The 24,080-nt window shown below is 41.2% G+C and overlaps 1 protein-coding gene across 1 annotated transcript in view; it reads right to left on the minus strand.

Annotated features, from left to right (window-relative positions):
- Window positions 1-24,080, minus strand: part of LRP1B (LDL receptor related protein 1B) — a 1,336,604-nt gene that overhangs the window by 225,401 nt on the left and 1,087,123 nt on the right. The window contains exons 57-58 of the mRNA XM_043505072.1: window positions 18,461-18,546; window positions 3,394-3,516 (exon numbers count right to left, since the gene is read on the minus strand). Of these exons, the coding sequence (XP_043361007.1) occupies window positions 3,394-3,516; window positions 18,461-18,546 (209 nt within the window). The remainder of the gene's footprint in view (window positions 1-3,393; window positions 3,517-18,460; window positions 18,547-24,080) is intronic.

A 24,080-nucleotide genomic window follows, 5' to 3' on the forward strand; every position in this document is an offset into this window, starting at 1 on the left:
CAGGCTCTGTGAACATGACTGATTCCATTTCTAATACTTAGCAGTCTGATGTAACCGAAGCCCATACATTCTTGGAAGAAGCTTACTTAATTTCTGAAGGAACAGATGCTAGGGTCTAGATCTTGAAAAATGATATTGCTACTTTTGACCTACCCATCAAAATGGTAGTTTCACAGCCAATGTAGTCTGATGTGTAAAGGATGTGAAGCAGAAGGTCTCTTCTTTTGAAAATTATGCCTCTTTCTTGGAGTCTCCTCAACTCTTTGAACCCAGCACAGATCTCTGTCTTGAATAAGTATGAAGCCTATTCTGTTTTCTTTTAGGGCCAGATATGAATACTCCAAGAGATCACAATGTGGCCTATGATTCCTTCAGATGTGAAAGACATCATCAGTTTTCAAGCCAAAAAGGTCCAGGCTCTCAAAAGGTAGTTCTTCACCCAGTGACTGAACTTCATGTGGAAACCCAGATATTTAAAGCCAGAATGCCCTTCTCGTGACTACCAATGTGGTCAGAAATCTAAAAGTGGTGTCAATCACTTCAAGAGACTCTTGGATAGACGTTCTCATGATTAGTTCTCTTTGAAATTAAAGTTGACAAATCCTCTCTCTTCTTTGGAGGTAGTTTGTCAACAAAAGCAGAAAACTTGTCATAGTTCATAAACTCAGAACAGGCCAGTAGGATCCAATAGTTTGAAATCCTAAAATGGAGACTCATTGAAGAATAAGTTTTGCAGTCACAAATCTAGACACTTTTTATTTGTATTCTTTTGAAGTCATTTTGTGTTGCTCTTTTAATTTCTCAATAGCTGCAACAACTACTAAGCAGCCCAGTATCAGGTGTGTATAGATAAATTCGGCTCCTGTAGATGGGGCATGATATTTCTTGCTCGATATCTTTGATGAAGGGACTGGAGCAATCTGTATCTTCCATAAATTCCTGGCAGGTACATGGCAGTTCCATTCCTGGCAGGTCCACGAGAACTGGGGAAGTTACCATCCCTTGCACAGCTGACTGAAACGTATCAATAAGTTTATGTGAGGATTTTTGAACCTCCTCAAGCAGAATATCTAAAGACTCTACCACATTTCTTGATCAAACCTTGAAAATATTTAAAATAACCCATGTGAGATTGGGTTGAGGAAACCACTGCCACATTTGGGCATGAGAATAAAATGGTTTTTGACTTCCTCAAACTGCAGACGTGGTGGACCTTCTTCAGAAGCTTCCCCAGAATGGATGAGCTTTTATGGAGTCAACAACAGAGATGTAGATTGAGAGGCTGTAGTTGAAGATTTTCCCCTCAAGGTTGGTACAGAGGTTCACTTTCTGGTCTGTATGTACAACATGTGTTCCAAAAGGGACATGCTTGGATATTACAAGGTAACAGCGCAAAGGCCACAGATAGGAACCAATGTATATGAGGTATCTGTAATATCTGGACTAGGAAGAATCCCTAGACTCTCTTACTCATCAACAAAGATCACATGAAGATGTCTTAGAAGAATATATAGGAGACCCTTATCTGCTTCTCTGTAATTTAGGCTATATCTACACTACACACCACTGGTGACAGAACGTAGGATATGTGTAGCTAAATGCTGCAGTGAAAAGCTGGCTGGGGGAGACAGTTGGGAAAAGCTTCAGCAGCTCCCCATTGCTGGAGCCTTTCACTGAGGTGAGGAAAGACTCTGACACGGGGCAGGCAGTAGGGAAAGGCTGAGCCTTTCCCAGCTTCCTCTCCCGCCAGAGCCTTTCCCTGCAGAGGAGAAAGACTCCAACAGATGGGAGTTGGCACAGCCTTTTCCCTCTGCTTGAGTCTTTCCCTCTGGCAGGGAAGGGCTCCAGCAGTGGGGCTGGCAGAGCCTTTCCTTGCTGGCTCCCCACTGCTGGAGTCTTTCCCTGTATCAGGGGAAGGCTCCAGCTGTGGAGAAGCAGCAGGACACAACACTGCATGTCAACAGAAGGCATGGGTTTGGCAAGTAGAGAACATATAGGTATATACCTACACCCTTCAGGTGTGTCTTTACTCACCTAAGTCATCCCTCACTGGTTACACTGCTATTGATACTCATGCTAAGGGGACTAGTGGGTATGTATTCTACATGCCGCCAAAATAAGTGTGCAGAGTGTGCATATCTTCAGCTGAAAACAAAAGAGCGTAGTTCACATGCAAAGGGTTGGGAGAGGGGCTGACAAAGCTGGAGTACTAGGCCGCACAGAAAGTCTATAGACAGTCAGACCTTGTGAAACCTCCAGTAGCAAAGATATTTCAGCTCCTGGTACTGATGATCTTATGTTCGGAGCTGTAGATAACACGGGTTTTCAGGTTCCTCCAAAACAAATCTCCTGGTTCCACATATTTAACTGTTACCAAACAGAGTGGCAACACAAGTATCACAGCTAGAGGGGAGAATAAAGGTGTGGAGAGTGCCAATGTTGATGCCACGGATTTACTCAGTACTGAAAGAAGTGGCAAAAACACTGCAACATTGATGCTACGGTAACCACTGTAGCAAGCACTGAAACCATCTGTACCAATGTATCAGTCAATTTAGTGTTGGGATGTGGTACCAAAGCCTCAGTACAGAGATCCTTCAGACTTCCTACAGTAGTCATACTTAGCCATGGAATCTCCTTAGAATGGAAGCACTGTGAGGACTTAGATCTTTTCTTATTGGAGTTTTTTGTAGGAAATCTACTACTCACTTTCCCTGAGGAGCAGTGCTCTGTTTCTCAGAGACCTTGTTCGTCCTACCAGAGAAACTGTCCAGAGCACTTCTGGAAAGAGGAGAAGATTTTCAGGGGAGTCAGAAACACTGGGTCTCACACCCATCTCCTGGAGCAGTAAAGAAGAAAATCTGCAAGAGCTGTGCAGAAGCAAGGACATGATCTTGCTCTGGATTTTCCATAGCAATTACATTAAATTAACTCCAGCATCTCAGCAGACTAGGCACAGACTAGCACATAAATCACAAATTATGGAAGAAGTTATACTCCAGATTGCTAGATCAGTGTACACTGTTTCTTGACTTACATCTGTTAACTGATCAATTTATACACAATATAAATCTTACACCGAACAACCTTTTAAGTCACATAGAATTTGGCTCAGGGACACAATTCTTTTGATTAGTTCTGGATTAATTATTGCATTTCCAGTCTAGAAATTTTTATTACATTGCAGAGGTCACAGTTCTCTCAGGTTTAATCAGGTGCATATTAGCTGAGAAACAGAAATGGATTTTGGACTTCTATTATGAAAAAGAAACATTAATCACATTTTAGGGATTTAATGAAGACCAGACACAGTATTTTTTCTATCTGATCTTAACTTTATTTATTAATATTTCCCTGATTCTTGTAATGATATTATTATCAGTTTCCAATTACCTTTATGTCACTTCCATTCAAAGACATTCTGTTTATTCTGCTGCCATTTGGTCTGCTGGAATCAATCCAATAGATGAACTGCTCTCTATAATCAAAGTCTATTGCAATCACATTGTTTAGCCCCTAAAAAGGAAAAAAAATCAGGTCCATTTTTTCAGATATGTTTGAATACAGAATATTTGATGGCATTCAAAATACAAAGTAACCACTGCATTTATTATTATTCAAATCAAAAGATGTATTATACTTACTGTATATTTATGTAGTACTTATGCATTTTAGGTTTTCATATTTTATTTGTAAACATAATCAGAATAGTAAACAAAACTGGGAACAATAGCAAACTAGGTACAAAGATTTAGAAATCTCCAGCTGAGACAGGCTTTATTGCTTGAATGTCTGCAAGGTGTTTTACAACTGCCAATAACTTTGTTATCTTGAATTTGATGAGATGGGAAAAGGAGAGAAGTGGTATGCTGGCTGAAGTTGATTGAGTTCTCTCTAGTATATGTACAAGACCACAAATAGCACTCACTGGTCATTTGGAGTTTTCTTGCAAAATGTGAACTTTGCTATCTTGGAGAGTGGAAACTTGTATGGTGTTGTTTTTGTTTTTGTTTTTTTTTGCTATTTTTGTGGCCTTCATTGCCTGGTTTGGTTTTGAACTGCCTGGTTTTGGTATGGTTCTGAACAGCCTTGAGACGGGCTAGCTGAAGTTTGATCCCAATTAGTGTCATAATCTGGAGTGATTTCTGTGGCAAGAAAAGTAAAGAAGTTTGGTTTCTTGCATTTGGTTTCTTGCATTTGGTTTCTTTTATCTTCTGCTTAGTCTTTCTGAGCTTTATTTATGACCTACTACCAGTCTTTGAAAGAGAACAACAATCAAAGCTTGTCCGATGTCCAGGAATAGAGACATAATAACCTTCTTCTTACCAAATGGTGAGAAAGGCTGAAGACACAGAAATGAAGTCAAAGACTATGTCAAAGATGAAACATATTATGAGAAATGCTTTCCTATGTACTCAGCCAAAGCAAAGGGCTCCCTAACAGTGGATGCTAACATGATAGGTATACATAAAATAGGTTAGGCCAGTGTTTCCCAAACTTGTTCTGCTACTTGTGCAGGGAAAGCCCCTGGAGGGCTAGGCCAGTTTGTTTACCTGCCGCGTCCGCAGGTTCGGCCGATCGCGGCTCCCAGTAGCTGCGGTTTGCTACTCCAGGCCAATGGGAGCGACTGGAAGCGGCATGGGCCGAGGGACATATTGTAAACAAACCAGCCCGGCCCTCCAGGGGCTTTCCCTGCAGAAGCGGTGGAACAAGTTTGGGAAACACTGGATTAGGCAAACAAGCAAACATTGCATAGACTCTTCTTCTGAAAGTCCCATTATGATAGCAATGATTGATGGGGGAAGATTACATGACCATAGCGTAGCTATGCTAGGAGTTTTGGAAGCTATATATAGCATACCAATAGGAAAGCATCATTACACCAATCAAATTGTGGTCCTGGGTAGCAGATGAAGGAGAGACTTTTCATGCCCATATTCCCTAATCAATATGGAAAGGTTCCTACCTTTCTAGATGAGAGAGGTCTTAACTGAGCTCTAGAAGCAATATTTAAAGAAGCGACCAATCAGCAGAAAGGGCAGAGCCCTTCTGTGGTTTGAGACTCGGAAAGTCTTGCCTTATAAGCAAACCATAATCTCCTAATATTCTGATGTGTCACACTGATGGGGCTACAATTATCTTCAGATTTTAGAAGGATGAATCCATATTGTGTTAGGTCAGAGGAAGGCGAGTACTACTGCAGTGAAGAGTGGTGGGACAAATGAATTAACTTTTCTCAAAGAAACCATCTGTAGTGTTTGGCACTTAACATTCCATTGGGCATGAACCGAAGAAGTTCAGGAGTGGAAGAGAGGTAACCATTGCAAAAAGCTGTCCATTGTCTGAACCATAAACATTGAGCAATCACTCAATTAAAAAAAGTTACACCCATAGCTTTAATGGTTGTTGTCCAATATGCCTATTCTCCTGTGAGGGTCCTACAAAATCATTTCCTTTAAAGTTTTTTTGTTTTGTGGGCGATTCCTCCCAGTATCTGACAAAGAAAGTTTCCAAGGTCCTCCCTCCACCTTGGAATTCCACTAGTGATGGAGGGAGTGTAGATGTGGATTGGAAACCTGAACCATAGTCACTGTGCCTGTTCAAGCATCTGTATTGTGAGAATTGGAAATATTTGTATTATTTTGACAAGTATCATGTGTTGCTGTGCACAGTTTTTACAAGTACCATGCCTGAGTGCACAGTTAGATCAAAAAAAGGGTTTGTTATTAAAGAAACCACTCAGGACAGCTGAAACAATGGACTAAATAAGGAACATTCTCTCAAACAATAGCGAGATTAATAGCTGGGAAGAGGAATTCTTCAGTCACACCATGAGAAAGGGCTCTTGGGCTAAGAGAGAGATCAAAATCCGCTGATCTGTTAAAAGGTGCCCCTGGCAGAAAGGGAGGGGAGAAGTAGTCAGCTCAACTGCTCATTATCTTTGAAAATTCGTGGCAATCGGAGGAGGTCCTGGATGATTGGAAAAAGGCAAATATAGTTCTCATATTTTAAAAAAGGGAAGAAAGAGAACCCAGGAAACTAAAGACTGGTCAGCCTCACTTCAGTTCCCAGCAAAATCATGAAGTAGGTCCTCAAGGAATCCATTTTGAAGCACTTGGAGGAGACGAAGGTGATCAGGAACAGTCAACATGGATTCACCAAGGGTAAGCATGCCTGGCCAACCTGATTGCCTTCTATGATGAGATTGTCTTCTATAACTGGCTCTGTGGATATGGGGAAAGTGGTGGATATGATATATCTTGACTTTAGCAAAGCTTTTGTTACCATCTCCCACAGTATTCTTCCCAGTAAGTTAAAGAAGTATGGATTGGATAAATGAACTATAAGGTGGATAGAAAGCTGGCTAGATTGTCGGGCTCAATGGGTAGTGATCAACAGCTTGATGTCTAGTTGGCAGCCAGTATCAAGTGGAGTGCCCCAGGGATCGGTCCTGGGGTTGGTTTTGTTCAATATCTATATTAATGATTTGGATGATGGATGAACTGCACCCTCAGCAAGTTCACAGATGACACTAAGCTGGGAGGAGAGGTAGATACACTGGAGGGTAGAGATAGGATCCAGAGTAACCTAGACAAATCGGAGGATTGGGCCAAATATCTGATGAGGTTCAATAAGGACAAGTGCAGAGTCCTGCACTTAGGAAGGAAGAATCCCATGCACCACTACAGGCTGGGGACTGACTGACTAAGCAGCAGTTCTGCAGAAAACGACCTGAGGATTACAGTGGTTGAGAAGCTGGATACGAGTCAGCAGTGTGCCCTTGTTGCCAATAAGGCCAATGGCATAATGGGCTGTATTAGTAGGAGCATTGCCAGCAGATGGAGGGAAGTGATTATTCCCCTCTATTCGGCACAGATGAGGCCACACCTGGAGTATTGTATCCAGTTTTGGTCCCCCCACTACAGAAGGGATGTGGAAAAATTGGAGAGAGTCCAGAGGAGGGAACAAAAATGATTATGGGGCTGGGATACATAACTTACGAGGAAAGGTTGAGATAAATTGGCTTATTTAGTCTGCAGAAGAGAAGAGTGAGGGGGGATTTGATAGCAGCCTTCAACTACCTGAAAGGGGGTTCCAAAGAGGATGGAGCTAGGCTGTTCTCAGTGATGGCAGATGACAGAACAAGAAGCAATGGTCTCAAGTTGCAGTGGGGGAAATCTTGGCTGGATCTTAGGAAACACTATTTCACTAGGTAGGGTGGTGAAGCACTGGAATGGGTTACCTAGGGAGGTGATGGAATCTCCATCCTTAGAGGTTTTTAAGGCTCAGCTTGACAAAGCCCTGGCTGGGATGATTTAGTTGGTGTTGGTCCTGCTTTGAGCAGGAGATTGGACTAGATGACCTTCTGAGGTCTCTTCCAACCCTAATATTCTTTGATTCTATGAACTGGTAGATGTCACAGGGAGAAACAGAAAGAGCATGCTTCAGGGTGACCCAAAGAGAAACTGATTAAGAGCTAGGGTCTGCATCAAGCATCTTACAATAGGACAATGAGGGAACCTCAGGCTAAGGCAGGTCCACCTACAGATCTGAGGGGAATGCCAGTCCTGGGTAGGACACTATGCATATGGAACTATGATATTTTAGAGACTAACAAATTATTTGAGTCTCTAAGGAGCCACAAGTACTCCTTTTCTTTTTGCGAATACAGACTAACACGACTGCTACTCTGAAATATGTTATTTTAAATACACATTTTGTTTTGGAGAACATGCCTCTGTGTTACTGTATATTATCACTGTTCACGGTCTCCTTAAAGAAAACTTGCAGATGCTAACTCAATTAGGGCTGCTAGGTATCACGGTTGGGTGCAATCTGGAGAAAACTGTCAGGGAGTGGTTGGGGTGTGGTGCTGCATCCCAAGGAGAAGTGGAAGCATGATCCTGCCACTTGAAAGGGGTGCTCTCAGGGGATTGGAAAAGGGATATCAGCAAGGGCAGCCTGTGCAGAGACTGTGAAATATATCATGACTTCAACATCTGAAAGGCTTGCTTCTCTCTTTGTTGGTGAGATTCATTTCTTCAGAGGGAATACCTCTGCCGTATTGTGATCACTTTTGAGATGGACTAACAGCTGAGAAAGCACCAATTCATTTTTCTCAAAGTTCACCAGAAATTCTGATAGGCTACCAGCTAAACCAAGTCTCAAAGTATAACTATTGCTTCTTGTGGAGATCATGCGAGGACTAGTCAATCATCCATGTATGGCAGACCAGAAATCTGAGTATGAACAGCTGCAACTACCACGGATCTGAAATGAGACTGAAGTATAAAGTGGCACATTGGAAATACTCCTAACTATGAATAAAGCACAGATATTTTTAATGGTCATTTTACACATAATTGATTACCTGCTCTAACCATGGGTAAAAGTTGTCTTTTAATGGTGACCACTGTATGACTGAATAAGACCTCAGCAATCTTAAACTAAACATCCAAACTAATAGGTTGGAGAATGTGTAAGCTGCTCTGAAATTTTCTCTGAAATGCTGAATAAGAATGTCTCTTCCTCTTAACAAGGGAAGCAATGGGAAAGTGAATGAACCAAGCTATTTCTGTGAAAGAGCTGAACACAAGACCGTGAAGAAAATGAGACCAACTGATGTTCATTGGTAATATTTCTTCACTAATAATGGATGGGGTTGCCATCTTAGTGTCATCAGCCAGCTTCAACCTAAACTTGGATTATTTGGAGCTGTATGTCATTTGGATCTTTGGTCAGAAAAAGGTTCTGTTTGGAGTATTTCGAAACATCCCAAGATCCTTGTAGTAAGAGCTAGAATAGGATATATAAGGCTTCCATACAACGTAAAGGAATTATTTTGATTATTAAGGTGGATCCATGGAGTCAGAAAAAAAATCTAGTCTTTAAATGAAGTGGTAGTGAGTGGTTGATTGATCTGCAAGTTTTACGGGGATGCATTATTCCAGAGTCCAACTTATGTGACTGTCAGTCAAGATGTAGGGAGAAAATGTGACTAAATCAAAGAGAACAACATTAAAAGAATTCAGAGAATTCAGAGCTGTTGGATTGTATAGAATTAGCCCTCTCCCCCACCCCAAACCCACAGTGATACAACCAGAGCTTTGGCACAATAGATTACTGCGGTGAAAGCTACAACACCCTCAGTTACCAATTATTTTTTTTAAAGTTTGTCTCCAGATTTCTGCTATAGGCATCCTTATGGGACATAAAACAGTCTGCAGATAAAGACAACTTCTTAAGAAAGGTGACTGAGGCTATATGAATACAAGGCTAAAACCCTCGCATTTTGGTAATGGGTCAAGTCGATCTAAGAATTTGTGAAAAATAGGCTCTGCATCTGGATGTTCCAAGTTCCCGTAAAATTTCCTCAATATCCAGATTGATAGGAAACTGCCTTCTGCTTGTCTGTTTATTTTTTCTTTGGTTCAGGTAACATGGAAAAGGATACCAGGAATACCAGAGCTTCAGCATCTTCAAGAAAAAGTGGCCTAGTTTCATTTGAAGTGGGGAGACAGGAAGTTTATTTTGACCATAAAACATCTCTCCTTCCTGCTCTGAAGCATGGTTCAGGATCCTTATTTCCTCTTGGACTAATTAGTTGTCCCCAATGCTTCTAGTAAAGGGTAGGGAGAGATTTTAAAGTGGTATTAGCTATGTGATGGTGGCCATGATCCTCCATGCCCGCCATGACTGCCTCCCTCAGTCTAGGGAAATCCTGGAGGTTTGATGATGGAGGGAGCAGAATAGGATAGTAAAGGAACATAGGAAGGGAGGACAACAATGCACAGGTTGTGTGTGAGAGAGAAGGAGACAGAGAGGGAGAAGAGCTGATGCTGGAATGGAAAGAGTTGCATAACAATTTAGAGGGCATTGAATGAAATCCCAGCTCCTAGTTCCTCTCCTTGTGAGCATTTATTGAACAGCTATTAGGCTAGGGAAGCACAGATCTTACAGGTAGAGGAGAGTAGTTGCCCATCTTTGTCAGAGCCTTGCACATCACTTTAGTGAGAGCTATACTCACTGTCTCCTAGGTGTCCCCTTCAATATCTAAATGAAGGAGGTGGACCTGACAGATCTCTGATCTCACAAGAGAGAGAGAAAGAGCTATCTAGGCAGGAGGGACAAAAAAAAGTAGCCGGAGGAGGAAGATATCTCATTTGTTCCGCTGGTTCAGCCCTCTTTCCTCTTTTTTCAAATCCAGATGACTTTAAAGGCACCATTATCTTGAGGACAAAGGCCAGTAACTTCTCAGAACAGCAGCAGTAGAACTCAGTCTAGTGTAGGGCAGAGACTGATGTGAAGATGTAGGAGCTAAAATTCAAATGTCCTCTTTGGTTGGAGCTATCTGGGCTCTAGTGTAATAGTGAGGGGACTGTTAACTCAAGATTGGTGGAGCCCTGAGGAAAACTGCCAACACCACTCATTTTTTCTCCTGACTGTAATATTGGTGTAGGAAGGAAAGAGAAACAGTGACACCTTACCCAAAAGTAATTTGAAGTTTTTTCAGAAGACGAGACACACTAACATCATGTTGTTTGCTATGCTCTCTAATAGAACTCATGTACAGTCAAATATTTAATGCAAGATTAATTTGGTACATTCTCCTGTGTGATATTGACCACCTCCCCTGTGACATTAAGATATACAAGAAGTCAGGAAAAAGCATGGCTCTGCTTACTGCTACTGTTAATTTCTATTGAGACAGGTTTTGTAGTATTTTTTAATTATCTGATTAGTTCTGAAACAAATCATTTATTAAAAATGATTTTCAGAATAAAACATATGGTAATTAACCACAGATAGGTGACGAATAGCTGCAAAGATACAAAAATGCTGAAAAAATACCTCTGTCCTTAGCAGGTGTCTGTGTTTCTATTTAGGAAGTCGTTTCTCAAAGAAAGACTAAGAATAAAATATTTCTGACTTCTAGTATATTTACAATAATTTAGACTAATTATGGATACATCATTTATAGTACAGTAAATTTGGGATGTTTTCATGAATTGTGTGAATCGATAAAATAGATAATAATTAGCCCAAATAATATACAAAGAGAGAGAGAATGGTTACTCACCTTTCTGAAGAACAACAGTTGGTCAGTGTAATGATATGGGTACCCATCTGATGCACTGGTGCTGGTGCTGGAGAGATTTCCCTAGCAATACCCACAGGGGCAGACAGACATGCACTCTGGCTTTTTGCACGGTCCAAGCTGAGGATATAATGGGTGGAGCTGCCCTGTAACATCCTTTAATTCCTTTGAACTAGACTTTAGATCATTGATTCTGATGCTTTGGGGAAAGAGGTTTGGCCATATAATTAACATATGCTACACATCTTGAAGAAAAACAGTTACAAAAGAAAAGTAACTGTGTTTTCTTCTTCTAGTGATTGCATATATCCATTGAAGGTGACTCCCAAATGTTTTTGATGGAAGTGGAGCTAGGACTGTAGGACTTCTTTCCCCATCAATCACATCTTCCCTTGATGCAGAAGTAATTGCACAGTGTCTAGAAATGTGTGAACAAAGGACCATGTCACTGCTCTGCAGATGTTCACAATGGGAGTGCTTCCCAGATGGATGCCGAGTGTGCCCTAATTGAATATGTTGAAAGCTTCTCAGGGAGCATAATAGAACAATGCAGCTGGTAGTCCATTTGGAGAGTTGTTGTGTTGTGACAGGATGACTTCTCGTTCATTCTGCATAGGATACAAAAAGCTGGGAAGAAGCCTGAAAGTATGGAAGTTGAAAGTACATTTGAAGTATGGAGTTCTTGTTCATCTTTGTGAACATGTGGTTTTTTGGGGGAAAGGACTGGTAAGTATATTGACTGACTGAGGTGAAAATCTGAGGCACTACTTTGGAAAGAAATGTAGGGTGTGGCCCAACCTGCAGCTTGTCCTTGTAGAATATGGTTTATGGAGCATCTCTTACCAGGGCATGTAACTCTACCATTCTCCTCGCAGAGGTGATGGCTACTAAGAAGGCTACCTTCACTGAGAATACCAATAAGCAGGATGCTAAGAGCTCAAATGGAGGTCAAATAAGAGCTGACAGTACTAAATTCAAGTCCCAAGGTGGAGTTGGATCCCTGATAGGTGGAGAACAGCCTGTCTAGACCTTCTAGGAAATTGGTTGTCACAGAATTAGGAAAAAAAACAACAGTCCTTCCAGTAATATGAGGGTGAAATTCTGAATTTGCAGCCAGATGTACCTTAATGGAACTGACTGCCAGACCTGACTCTTTAAGATGTAAAAGAGTTCAAAATCTTCTGAACTGTAGATGGCATAGAAGATGTACTCTGGCTAATATTCCAGATGGAGAAATATTTCCATTTACTAAGGCACAGGTTTACAATTTTTTTTGCTGTGCCCCCCACTTCAGAGATTCATGTTCCATGTGTGCCTCCTTCTTTCTAAGAAACAGTAGATATGCATAGAACAAGCCCTTGTTCCAAGGTAACAGGAAACTGTCTGAGATGTACTTGAGACTGTTACCCGTTCTTGAACAGAATTGAGGACATTTCCAGTTCTAGTGAATTGTGAACAAATCCACTGTAGGAACTCCCCCTACATGAAACAGTGATCTTCAAATGGTTGTGTTGAGAGACCATTTGTGATACAAGTTGAACAACCTGCTCAGGCGGTCTGCTAGGACATTCTGAACTCCTGGAGGGTGCAAAACCATGAGAGTTTACAAGTTCTGTATGCAGAAATTTGACAACCTCATTGCCTCCTGACACAGGCTGTCTGACCTGGCATCCCTCTGCTTGTTCACATAAAACACTGCTGTGCTGTTGTCAGTGAGCACCTGGATAGTCCTCTGAATGTATGGCAGGAACTGCTGACACACTCTGGATATTGTAAGCAAACTCAAGGAGATTTAGGTTTAATTTAGCCTTGTGAGTGGACCTCAAGCCATGAGCCTGCAGGTTATCCAAATGCCCTCTCCACCCCATGGTGGAAGTGTCCATTCCCAAGGTAATACAGGGGAGAACCAGTGAGAACGGGACTCCCCTGCATATGTGTGCAAGGGATATATAGAACAGATATTTCTTAAATGTTTAATAAACTACAGATTCCTTCTGGCCCTAATCAAAATTAATAAAGGTATCAACTGCTGTTTATCCCAGAATAGGATCTGCCTAGGAAGTAAAGATAATGAAGCAAATGGTTCACATCATTCAGAAACTTTGTCTAAAGACCCACATATCAGCTTAGGTTAGGAATTCCTCTCCCCAAGAAGAGAAACTAACATGGCTAAATCAGAGTATTGTTAATTATGTAGGCATCAATCTCTCTCATAATTTGCAACCTTTTTCTCCCTCTCAATCTAGCTAAAAAGAATTTAAAGTTACCAAGAAGGGTGACACCCTGCTTTCATGAGCAAACTGGTGCATTGCACACTGCGAGTGAATACATAGATGAGTGGGAACATTTCCAGTTCTAGTGAGTTAAGCAAACTAATGGGTAGCAGGTTTAAAACAAATAAAAGGATGTTTTTCTTCACTCAGTGCACAGTCAACCTGTGGAATTCCTTGCCTGAGGAGGTTGTGAAGGCTAGGACTATAACAGGATTTAAAAGAGAACTGGACACATTCATGGAGGTTAATTCCATTAATGGCTATTAGCCAGGATGGGTAAGGAATGGTGTGCCTAGCCTCTGTTTGTCAGAGGGTGGAGATGGATGGCAGGAGAGATAACACTTGATCATTACCTGTTAAGTTCACTCCCTCTGGGGCACCTGGCATTGGCCACTATCAGTAGACAGGATACTGGGCTGGATGGACCTTTGGTCTGACCCAGTATGGCCATTCTTATGTTCTTTTGTTATGTAAACTAGAAATGTGGTTGCAAGATTGAACATAAATTGGGCAAACTATCTGTTATCTCAAGAAATCCAGGCCAAATGTTTCACCCCATTGTATAAACTGCACATTGCTTTCCTTGCATAACAAATAAAACCATGGATAATCTGTCTCTCATCCCAAATTAGAAGCTCCACATTTGCTTGCCTTGTGAGTATGTCCTCCCAATTTAGAAGATTATAAGGATTTTGTTGGTTTGCACTGTAACTAATTATTGCACTTTAGAAATAAATAGGAATTTTCAGGCAGAAGGAAGAAGGTATGTTAAAAATATAAACTAAGGTATAACTTTGAAATATTAAAAGAAATTGCTTAAAAGAGGGGAATCACAATTAATAATGGGAGTTAATAATGAAATAAAATTGTTGAAATTAATCAAACTTAAAAAGTCTCCGATAAAAATTAAACAAATTTGTTATACACCAAAAAGCCATCTACTGGATACCAATGGAAGCAGCAGTGAAAATAAGAGAAATGAAATCTAATGACCCACCTGACAAGTGTCCAATAGAAAGCAGACAATGGACCCCTCTAATGAGCCTGAAACTAGGTTACATAAAACTGAGGTCACCATGTGCTCAAGAGAGTTGACTGGACCCAAAAGAAGCTGCAGCATCCTAAGTGCAACCAACTCCTGGACCAGCTTTGTGGAAAGGACATTCTCCCATCCCAGGGTTAACAGGATAAGAAGTGTTGAGATTTCGTTTTGACTATTTTATTTCCCCTTTTATTCTTTATCATAAATAACTGAAGGTTATCTTTCTGAGTCTACACTCTCTAGTGAGACCTCAAATAACCATATTTTAGATTTTAACTCCTTTATAAGTCCAAGCAAACTGACCTAGGAGAGACTGAAAATGATAACTTTGCACAATTGTTTTTAATATTCTAAACTTGCGTCTTTTGGACTAATCCAGTCAAAGAGTAGTAAACACACATTTAAAGGGGCCTTAAAGACCAGCACATCCTTGGAAGTGTGATAAATGTGTTAGGAATTGAGAATTTATTATCATAAGTAAATGAAATAAGAAATCTTAGTAATATGCATTTTTCTTTGATATAACTACTCAACTTTACTCTGTGATTATAGAATGCAAGACTGTAATGTATATATAGTACATATCATGAACATTGGTTGTGTTTGCATGTAAGTGATGAGCTGTTCACTGTTCTGGGTAGATTAATAAATTGTTGGTTGGCTAAGAATAAGCAAATGTCCTTATCTGAAAAATACTGTTCAAGTTAAAAGTTGACCTGAAAAGAAGCTTGCATTAAAAATAGTAAGCTAACACTCCCTGGACTCAAGAAAAAGGGATTATTCTATTAACACTTATCCAGTTGGAAAACCTAATTTGTTTCTTTTCACACTTCCATGTTGTCTTGGCTCATCTACCAATTTAGAGATGACTATATCCTGGCTGGTATCCATACTATCTTGTCTAAGTGGTGTAGCTCAAGACGGTAGACTGACTTGAGCCATTCTTGCATACTGCTGAGATGCAGTCTGGCATAAGGGATCATATATGTACAAGCAGTTATGTTTCCCAGGAGCCTAAGGAAGTTCTGATCTTTGAACAACAAATAAGGGTCCTATTACAACTGGAAACCTGGGCTGTGGCAGATAAATCCTGGTTGACGTCAAGTCCAAGACCCCTCCAATGAACTCTATTCTTTGTATTGATGACATGATTGATTTTTTTCCTCTGTTTATATATTTTCAGGCCTAAGTGGACGAACAGATAGAGAATCCAATGGAAACTGCTCTCCACCTGCTGACAGGAGTCGTCTCATTCCAACTATTCATTCAGATACACATGCTTGTCCCAATGGCAGAAATAGGCTGATACCACCATCATGCACTTGGTGAATAATCTTGGCATGGATAAAACATCAAAGGGTAGTATGGTGAACTGGAAGTGATCTCCTCCTACTATGAGCCTTAGGAACCTTCTGTCACCAAGGCAGATTGCAACATGAAAGTAGGAACCTGTAGGTGGAGGCACACAAACTGCCCAGATCCCAAGATGTTACAATTACAGCAAGGAACACCATACAGAACTATAACCTTTTGATGTATTTCTTTAAGTTCCAAAGGTTTAGAATGGCCCTGAGCCCCCTTGGGCTTTTGGTATCTGGAAATACCAAGAGCAAACCCCCCTGTCCCAGTGTTGAGGAGACAATTCTTGTACAGCTCCCAAATAATGTAGAGTCTGTTCTTCTTGCTTTAATACAGACTTGTGAGATGGGTCTCTGAAAAGGGACTGGGAAGGGTGGGGTGGGTGATGACAAAAAGGGACAGATAGACCTTTCAGAATATATCCCAATTCCACTTTGCTTAGCACACCATTTGAGGTGATAGTCTGCCAAGTGCTTAGGAAATGGGATGCTTGATCCCAAAGGGAAGGAAAGGGCCAGCAAGATACAAGCTGATGTATATGCGGCGTTTTCATTCACCACTGGCAACACCAAGAGCTCAATGTGGGGTATTGATAGAACAGCTAGAACCTCTGGATAGTTACACTCTGTGTAGTTTCCCACAGGCATAATGAATAAAGGGGTTTGCCAAAGTGAATTGCATTATCACTGCATTTATACAAAGGGCTACCTTTCCAGATATAACCAGGTGAAAATGTCCGAGATTGTAAGAATTCTTCTTCACCAGCTCCATCTGCATACCTAGAGATATAGCCATCTTTTCAGGAGCTCCTGGTAAACCTTAAAATCATCTGCTACTGGGGAAGAAGGTTTTGGAACTAGAGTCTCATCTGGTGATGAGGTATTTAAGGGAGAAAAGGCAGGACTCTCTTGAGGCTGGTATTGCACCATTGAGGTAGACAGTTGGTCTAAGGCACACTGAGAAAGGACTCTTAATTCAGTGTCCAGCAGCTGTTTGGTACTGACAACAAGTGGTCTCTCTCTACTAGACTGGAAAACCTCCCTTCTTAGTAATCTATTTCTACGCAGAAGCAGGGATGTAGATCTTGATGCTGGAGGCACCCCGAAGGCCAGCACAGACAATGGGGAGGCTGATACAGTACCGGAGGCCAGCTATGTCTGGACCAGGTACCCCAATCTCTCAACTTCCTGCTCACTTTCAGTGAGAATGAGTTCCAGAGGATGCCCTGGATTCCCTGAAATGGGAACCACAGGAACCACTTCGGAGTTTGACGAGGAGTAAGAGTGGGGGTGTACTACTGGGAGGAGTCAGCATAGATTGGGACTGGGACTTGCATCAAGACTGCAGTAACAGAGCAGCATGGGAGGCTTCCTAGCTACCAGTACCATGTGCTGAGGTGGAGTGGGTACCAGTGGTGTAGGTGCTGTTTATGAAGAAGCTGAGGAAAATGATACTGGACCTGAGCTCATGGGCACCATGAAAGACACCAGTGTTGATGCTGAAGCTTGCACCATGTGCGACAGCACCAGTAGACAGCCCTCTCTCTGAATGAATGGCGAAAGTGCTAACAGGCCACTCATAGTTGTGTAGGTCTCTATTGTTGTCTATAGCAGCGGATCCCTCTGTCCTGCAATAAGCAGGGGTGATGGATCCACTGTTGCCACCAGCGAAGTATGTGATCTCAACGGTCCTGGAATAGGTACCAGAGTCAATGTCTTAGTCTTCTGAGACCCTCTGTGAGTAATTACCAGGGAGTGGGGATCCATTGGGTACGGTCTATCTTTGGTATTGGGTGGCTTATCTCTGTGGTAGAGGATTTTAAAGAAGTCAAAGGCATCATTTTTTTTTGTTCTGAAGGCCGAGGGTGCTCAGGGAAAAGAACAGTTTCCATGAGGATGTATTTTCTCTCCTCTTCTTCATTTCAGTTTTGAAGCCATGGCAACTCAGACTCAAGCACTTTAAACAGAGAGAGTGAGGACCAGTAACAGGCAACACTGTATGATACCTGGAACAGGGCTTAAAGCCAGGGGATCTTGGCAGATGCTTACCCTGGTACTTGGTGAAGCCTAAAGACAGCCGCTTATTCAACAATAATATATATTTTTTAAAAAATCAATAAATAAGGATACAAAGTACCCAAACAAGTACCACTAACTAAGAACTAGCTAACTATATACAAATGTAGTTCACAGATAATCCAGCAATGAAAAGCACACTTCAATCATCAACAATAAGAAGGCAATAAAGGATGGGGGGGGTGGTTTCACCCTGTATACCCTTGGCTTGGCGAACAAGGGAAGCCAAGGTGCAAGTGTGACTGCCTCTATGGGTATTGCTATGAAAAACTATCCAGCACCAGTGCATTGAATTTACACATTCACTCGCAGTATAATCAACATATGCAAACACTTGAAAAAGTAGTCATCTCTTTGGAAAGTTGAAAGAACACAAATTTTTGGATTTCAGAGTGGGTCAACAGACAATTGCCTGGATATTAATACAAACCAAAAACTCAATCAGAATAGACATTTTAAGAAACTGTAAACATCACTATATACATATGAGGTCACTGCATTATTTTGCAACACATACTATAACAGTTCTAGGATTATCTTTCTCTCAACTACATATTTTAAATAGTAATAAGAGTATTAAAATGAAACTTAGAGAATGTTACTGTGATTATACCTGTTTCAATGAAGTGTAGTTGGATCCATCAGTGCTAATTTTTCTTATTTCATGGTGGTCAGCCAGAATTAAAAAAGGCTCCTCATCTAAACCACAGAAGAAAGAATATATTACATTAGGGTTTTTAAATTTATGTTATGGATATTCAGGAATATTATGCTGAAATATAGGTGGTTTGAAAAATAAAATGTTACAATGCTACAGTGTTATGGATGAAAGAAATAGTTAAAACCTTCAATTGTTTCAAGTAAGATCAATGATGCAACATAAAAATGGACAAAGTATTCAATTAATATCTTTTAATGTAATTTAAAATTTCCTTTGTAATACAGGAACCATATTAAAACTCATGGTAATTTGAAGTCTAAACTGAGTATAAATTATATTTTATGTTATTTATCCTGAGTTTTAAATCAATCAAGTAATAAACAACAATGCAAGGTGGAAAAAGAAAAAAGGTTACTTACCTTACAGTAACTGTTGTTCTTCGAGATGTATTGTGCGTATATGCATTCCACTGTAGGTATGTGTGCGTTCAGTGCATTCAGGTTGGAGACTTACCAGCAATACTACTAGCATGCACCCCTGTTCTCCTTGTGCTCTCAGGTGAGGGCAATAAAAGGGGCATGTTGCCCTTTCCCTCTCCATTCCTTTGCACCACTATAAGTCAATCCAAAGTAGCAGAGAAGGTGCAAGAGTCATGGAATGTACATGTAAACAACACATCTCAAAGAACAACAGTTACTGTATGGTAAGTAACTGTTTTTTCTCCTTTGAGTGATTGCGCACATTTACATTCTACCATAGGTGACTCAACAGCAATTCCTTTATGGGTGGAGGAATTTTGGATAATCTTTACCAAAACTATAGTACCCACTTGCCAAAGTTGGCATTATCACAAGAGGGTTGAGTGATGGCAGAATAATTAGAAAAAGTATGCCCAGAAGACCATTTCCCACAGGGCATGTATCAGCTATTGGAACATTGCCCAAGAAAGCTGAAGTAGTGGATTGAGCTCTGGTATAGCAAACCACTACTCTTGACCAAGGAGAGACTTCAGTGAGCTGGTAGCAGAGTTTGATAGATTCAGAAATCTAGTGCGATATTTGCTAAGATGACTCTGGTTGACCCTTAGTTCTTTCAGCTAGGCTACAAAGAGTCCAGGGAGGAAGATCTGAAAGGTCTAATGAGGTCCAAAAAAACCCATCAGTACTCTATGAACATCCAACATATGGAATGCTTGCTCCTCCTTATGCAAATGGACTTTCAGCAAAAACACCAGAAGGTTAAGATTGGTTTAGATAGAAGGTTGATACTACCTTAGGAACAAATTTAGGATGTGGCCTAAGGAATACCTTGTCCTCAAGAAAGACTATAAAAGGAAGGTCAGCCATGAGAGCCTGAAGTTCTGAAACACTCCTCATATAAGTAATTGCTACCAAAAATACCAATTACACAGATGACAAAGATAAAGAAGCTGTCTCCATAGGCTCAAAAGGGAAACCCATGAGTATAGAGAGAACTACATTTAAATCCCACAGAGGTACCAGAGCACACACAGGAGGGTAAGTATTTGTTAGGCCCTTTCAAAATTGAGAAACAAGAGGAGAGAAGATGTAAAACCTCTCTATTGGTGAACATAGTGCTGAAATAAAAGCCAGGTAAACTCTCACAGAACTATTCAAAGCCTGATGTTTTCAGGTGCAGGAGATAGTCCAGCACATGCATAACCTCAGTATGATGGAGAAATGAACTGTGGGACTGTACCCAAACAGGAAATCTTTTCCACTTCGATGCATAACTGGCTCTAGTGGATTCTTTTCTGTTGCTCATCAAGAAGGCCTAGACCTCTTGGGAGCACAATTTCTCATGAGTGCTCAGTCAGAGATCATTCACACAGTAAGGTGGACAGATCTGAGGTTCATATGCAGAGATCTGTCCTGATTCTGTGCAGAAGTTCTATAACAAGTTGTAGAGTTATCAATGAATGGATGGACAGCTGATGTAAGATCCATGTACCAATATCGTCTTGGCTATGCTGGTGCAAGGAGGCTTAATGACCCGCTTAGACCAGTTTCAGCTTCCTGAGCACCACTGGAATGAGAGGCACTGGAGGGAACACATATAGGAGGTGACCAGACCAGGGAAGAAGAAAAGCAACTGTGATAGAACTTCTGCCAGCCTCGGAGAGAAATCCCATGCACTTGTTGAGGTTGGTCATAAACAAGTCGATTACTGGGTACCCTAGCAGTGGAAAACATCAGAATGTCTTTCTGATTGACTATTCAAGATGGTTTGTGAAAACCCCCTTGAGCAATCTGTTAGTGTGTTTCTCATTCCCGAAAAGTGAAAAGCTTTCAGGGAAACATTGTGATGAATACACAGGCTCCAAAGGAGGATAGTTCCCAGCACAGCTGAGACAATCTTTCACCTCCCTGATGTTCAGGTAAAACATACCTGTGATGTTGTCTGTGAGAACTTGCACCACCTGTTTTCTCAGGGAGGGCATAAATACTACCTGGCCAGATGAATAGCTCTAAGTTCCAACATGTTTATATGGAGGGGAAACCTTCTGATGTGATGTTTTCCCAAGCACGGTAAAGAAGAGACAGGCATAACTCAAAGGAAGAGAGATAGCATTGGTACATTGTCCACTACCAAAAAGTCAAAAATGATTGCTTTGAGGTTGTAGGCATCTGGTGAGAACAGCCCACCACAGTTGAAGGTGGCTAGCAACATCTAGGAGGCCTTGACCTCTTCTTGGGAGGGATATTGTGGACTCTGTTGGAAAGAGGGTGTACAATAATCTGTGACCTAACTTGGTTAATTTTTGTAGCTGGAGTGTAAACTCATGAAGAGGTGCATGGTATCACCTATTTTTGTAGAAAATTGTTTAGATCCTTCAGATGGTAAGTCCTCTCTTGTGATGTGCATGCTCCTTTGGGATGTCCAAAGCCTGCAGCTGGGAAGTATGCTGCATAGAGACTACAGTGGCCATAGAGCATGACCAGTATTAGCTGTTCTGTTGCTACATGAAGGGATGTTCACACTATAAGATGTCCCTTAGACACTAATGCTAAAAACTGGTCATGAAATTCCTCTGACAGTTTATCAGAGAACTTGGAAATAGCAGAGAAATTAATAAACTTATATTTAATTAAAAGAGCCTGGTTATTGGAAACTGGCTTTTGTAGTGTAGCAGTGGAATGGACTTTACAGCCGTATACATCTAGCTTTTTAAGTTCCATATCTTTTGGACTGGACTAAGGATGGTTTTGGCAAGGCTGCTCATTACCAGATCCTACTACCAGAGCATCAGAACTGGATGAGTAAAGAAATGCTCAAACCCTTGCTGAGGAGCCTGGAATAAAGGCTGGAGTCTGTCAGAGAGTCTTTGCTGGCTCTAACAAGGCCTCAGTAATGGGAAGGCCAAATTTTCCTAGAGTAGAAGTCTGCAAGATATCCAGGAGAGTGCAGATTTTTCTGCACAGTCTTTACCTGCACTCCCAGAGAAGTAACCATCCTTCTCATGAGATCCTGGAAGACTTTAAAAATCCTCCGGGGTGGGAGTGAATGGGAGAGATGTTGATTCCAGGGTAACGGCTTCATCTGGTGAGGAAGAAGGAATGTGAGAAGGGGCACTAAAGGCTCCTCTAGTAATTCACCCTCCTCCATGTCAGATTCCATGACAGTGGGTTGAGGGATAGATTCAGGATACTGAAAAGATGTCTCATATACTGAGAGTCAGGTAGACATTCTCCCAGGAACTGAATGAGACAAAGTCTAAAATCCCTTGGTGCAGCCCAAGACCAATATGGCCATGGAGTGGTGGGGTACCCCGAGCTGCAACTTTCCTGCATGAGAACCAGACCTTGATCCTTAGACCTGATAATGGAAGATCTATAGAAAGAGCTGAAGGGTCTTGGAAGACAGACGGGTACTTCCCCTTCTGAGCCCATAGAAGATACATAACTCTCTTCATGGTAGTGGGTAATTGTTTCCATAGGTGTTCTTGTAGCTGATGTGTGGGATACATACCAAAGTCAGTAAAAGATACAGGTTGGAGTGGCCGAAAAGCTGATGAAGTGGTCAGCACCAGCAGTGCTGGAATAAACACAGTCAGTGCTAAATGCATCAGCAGAGCTGAATGGATAGTCAGTGCCAGATGCATCACTGATGCCAAGCATGTCGATGGTGCCAAGTAAGATATCGGTGCTGGGTAGATATGGGTGCACTGGTAGAAGGGATTTTGTAGTCAGTATCAGTTCAGTAAATACCAGAGCCAGCTGCAGTAGAGAGGGTCAGGCAGGGAAAAACAAAGAAGTTTCTTGCTGCTAGGAAGGCCTGAGGAATAGAAGCCACCTCAGTTGAATGTATTAGTTCTGACAGTGCCAACAATGGTGAAGAGTCCAGAGACCAATGGGAAGGCCCTGGAAATGGTGAAGATACTGGCTTCAACGGCCCACATGGAACAAGTGAGCACTTCGATTTGTGAGGTTTCAGAGGACTTACCCGATGACTGTTTGGGAGAAGACTGAGACTTAGAGGTCTTGTCAGAGTCTGAATGTTTAGATCTCTTCAACCTAGATAAAGAAGAGGAAGCATGACATTCACTCCCAGATTTATGTCTGGAGTCAGAAGAATCTGGAGGAACACTCTGACTTGATCCAGAGTCACTGGGGTCATGATCGGGACTCAGCTCAGATGCAGGTTATGTCACCTCCTTCATGAGGTGATCCTTAAGGCAACAGTCTCTCTAATTCTTAGTGTGGATGGGAAAAGAGGTACAAATAAGACATTTGTCCCTCTCATTTCCCTCACCCAAACAAATCAAACAATTTTTGTGCCTATCCATGACAGGGATAACAGCCCTGCACATGGCACATTGTTTAAAACCAGAGAAACTTTTCATAATAAATCCTCCAGGTGTAATAAAAGTAAAGCTAAAATAACTACACTCTACTATACTTACTACAAAAACTATATACAGGTAAGTTTTCAAAAGCTGGCTGACCAAAGCTAAAGCCACTGGGAGTTCCAACTCTTGCTATGGATAGATATAAGGAATTAACAGGGAGCTGACAGACATACTCATTTTATGCCTTCTCCTGAGAGCATGAAGAGGAGACGGCACATTTGCCTTCTAGTGAAACTGCTGTGCACTGGGTGTATAAACAGCTACAGTAGGAATGTATACGTGCACAATTACTGGAAGGAGCATGAGCAGTTTTCAAATTCTGTGAATAGTTTTTATACTATAGGTAAGACTAATACCATTAACTGTGTTAAACTGATAATATATATATTTTTAAGGTTCAGTAAATACTTGTAATGCTGTTTTATCACTATAGAGTATATCATATGCTGCTGTTGCAAACAAAAGGCAATTTGATAGTGGCATATCATTTGAAATTTACAGAGATTTTCATAGTGTGAATAAATCTAAAAAAAATCCCATGTCTCCAACAAAATTAAATTAATTACTATTAGCCTTCAATCAGTTTTGTTTTTCTCATAGTTTCCCCAGGTTTCTTCAATTTTCTCCTGGTTATCCACTATTTTATCACTCACTGCAGTAAAATCTCACTTTCTGTCTTTATTACCGCTATATTATCAATGA

The sequence above is a fragment of the Dermochelys coriacea genome, chromosome 11 (genome assembly GCF_009764565.3).
Source record: "Dermochelys coriacea isolate rDerCor1 chromosome 11, rDerCor1.pri.v4, whole genome shotgun sequence".
NCBI classification, from domain to species: Eukaryota; Metazoa; Chordata; order Testudines; family Dermochelyidae; genus Dermochelys; species Dermochelys coriacea.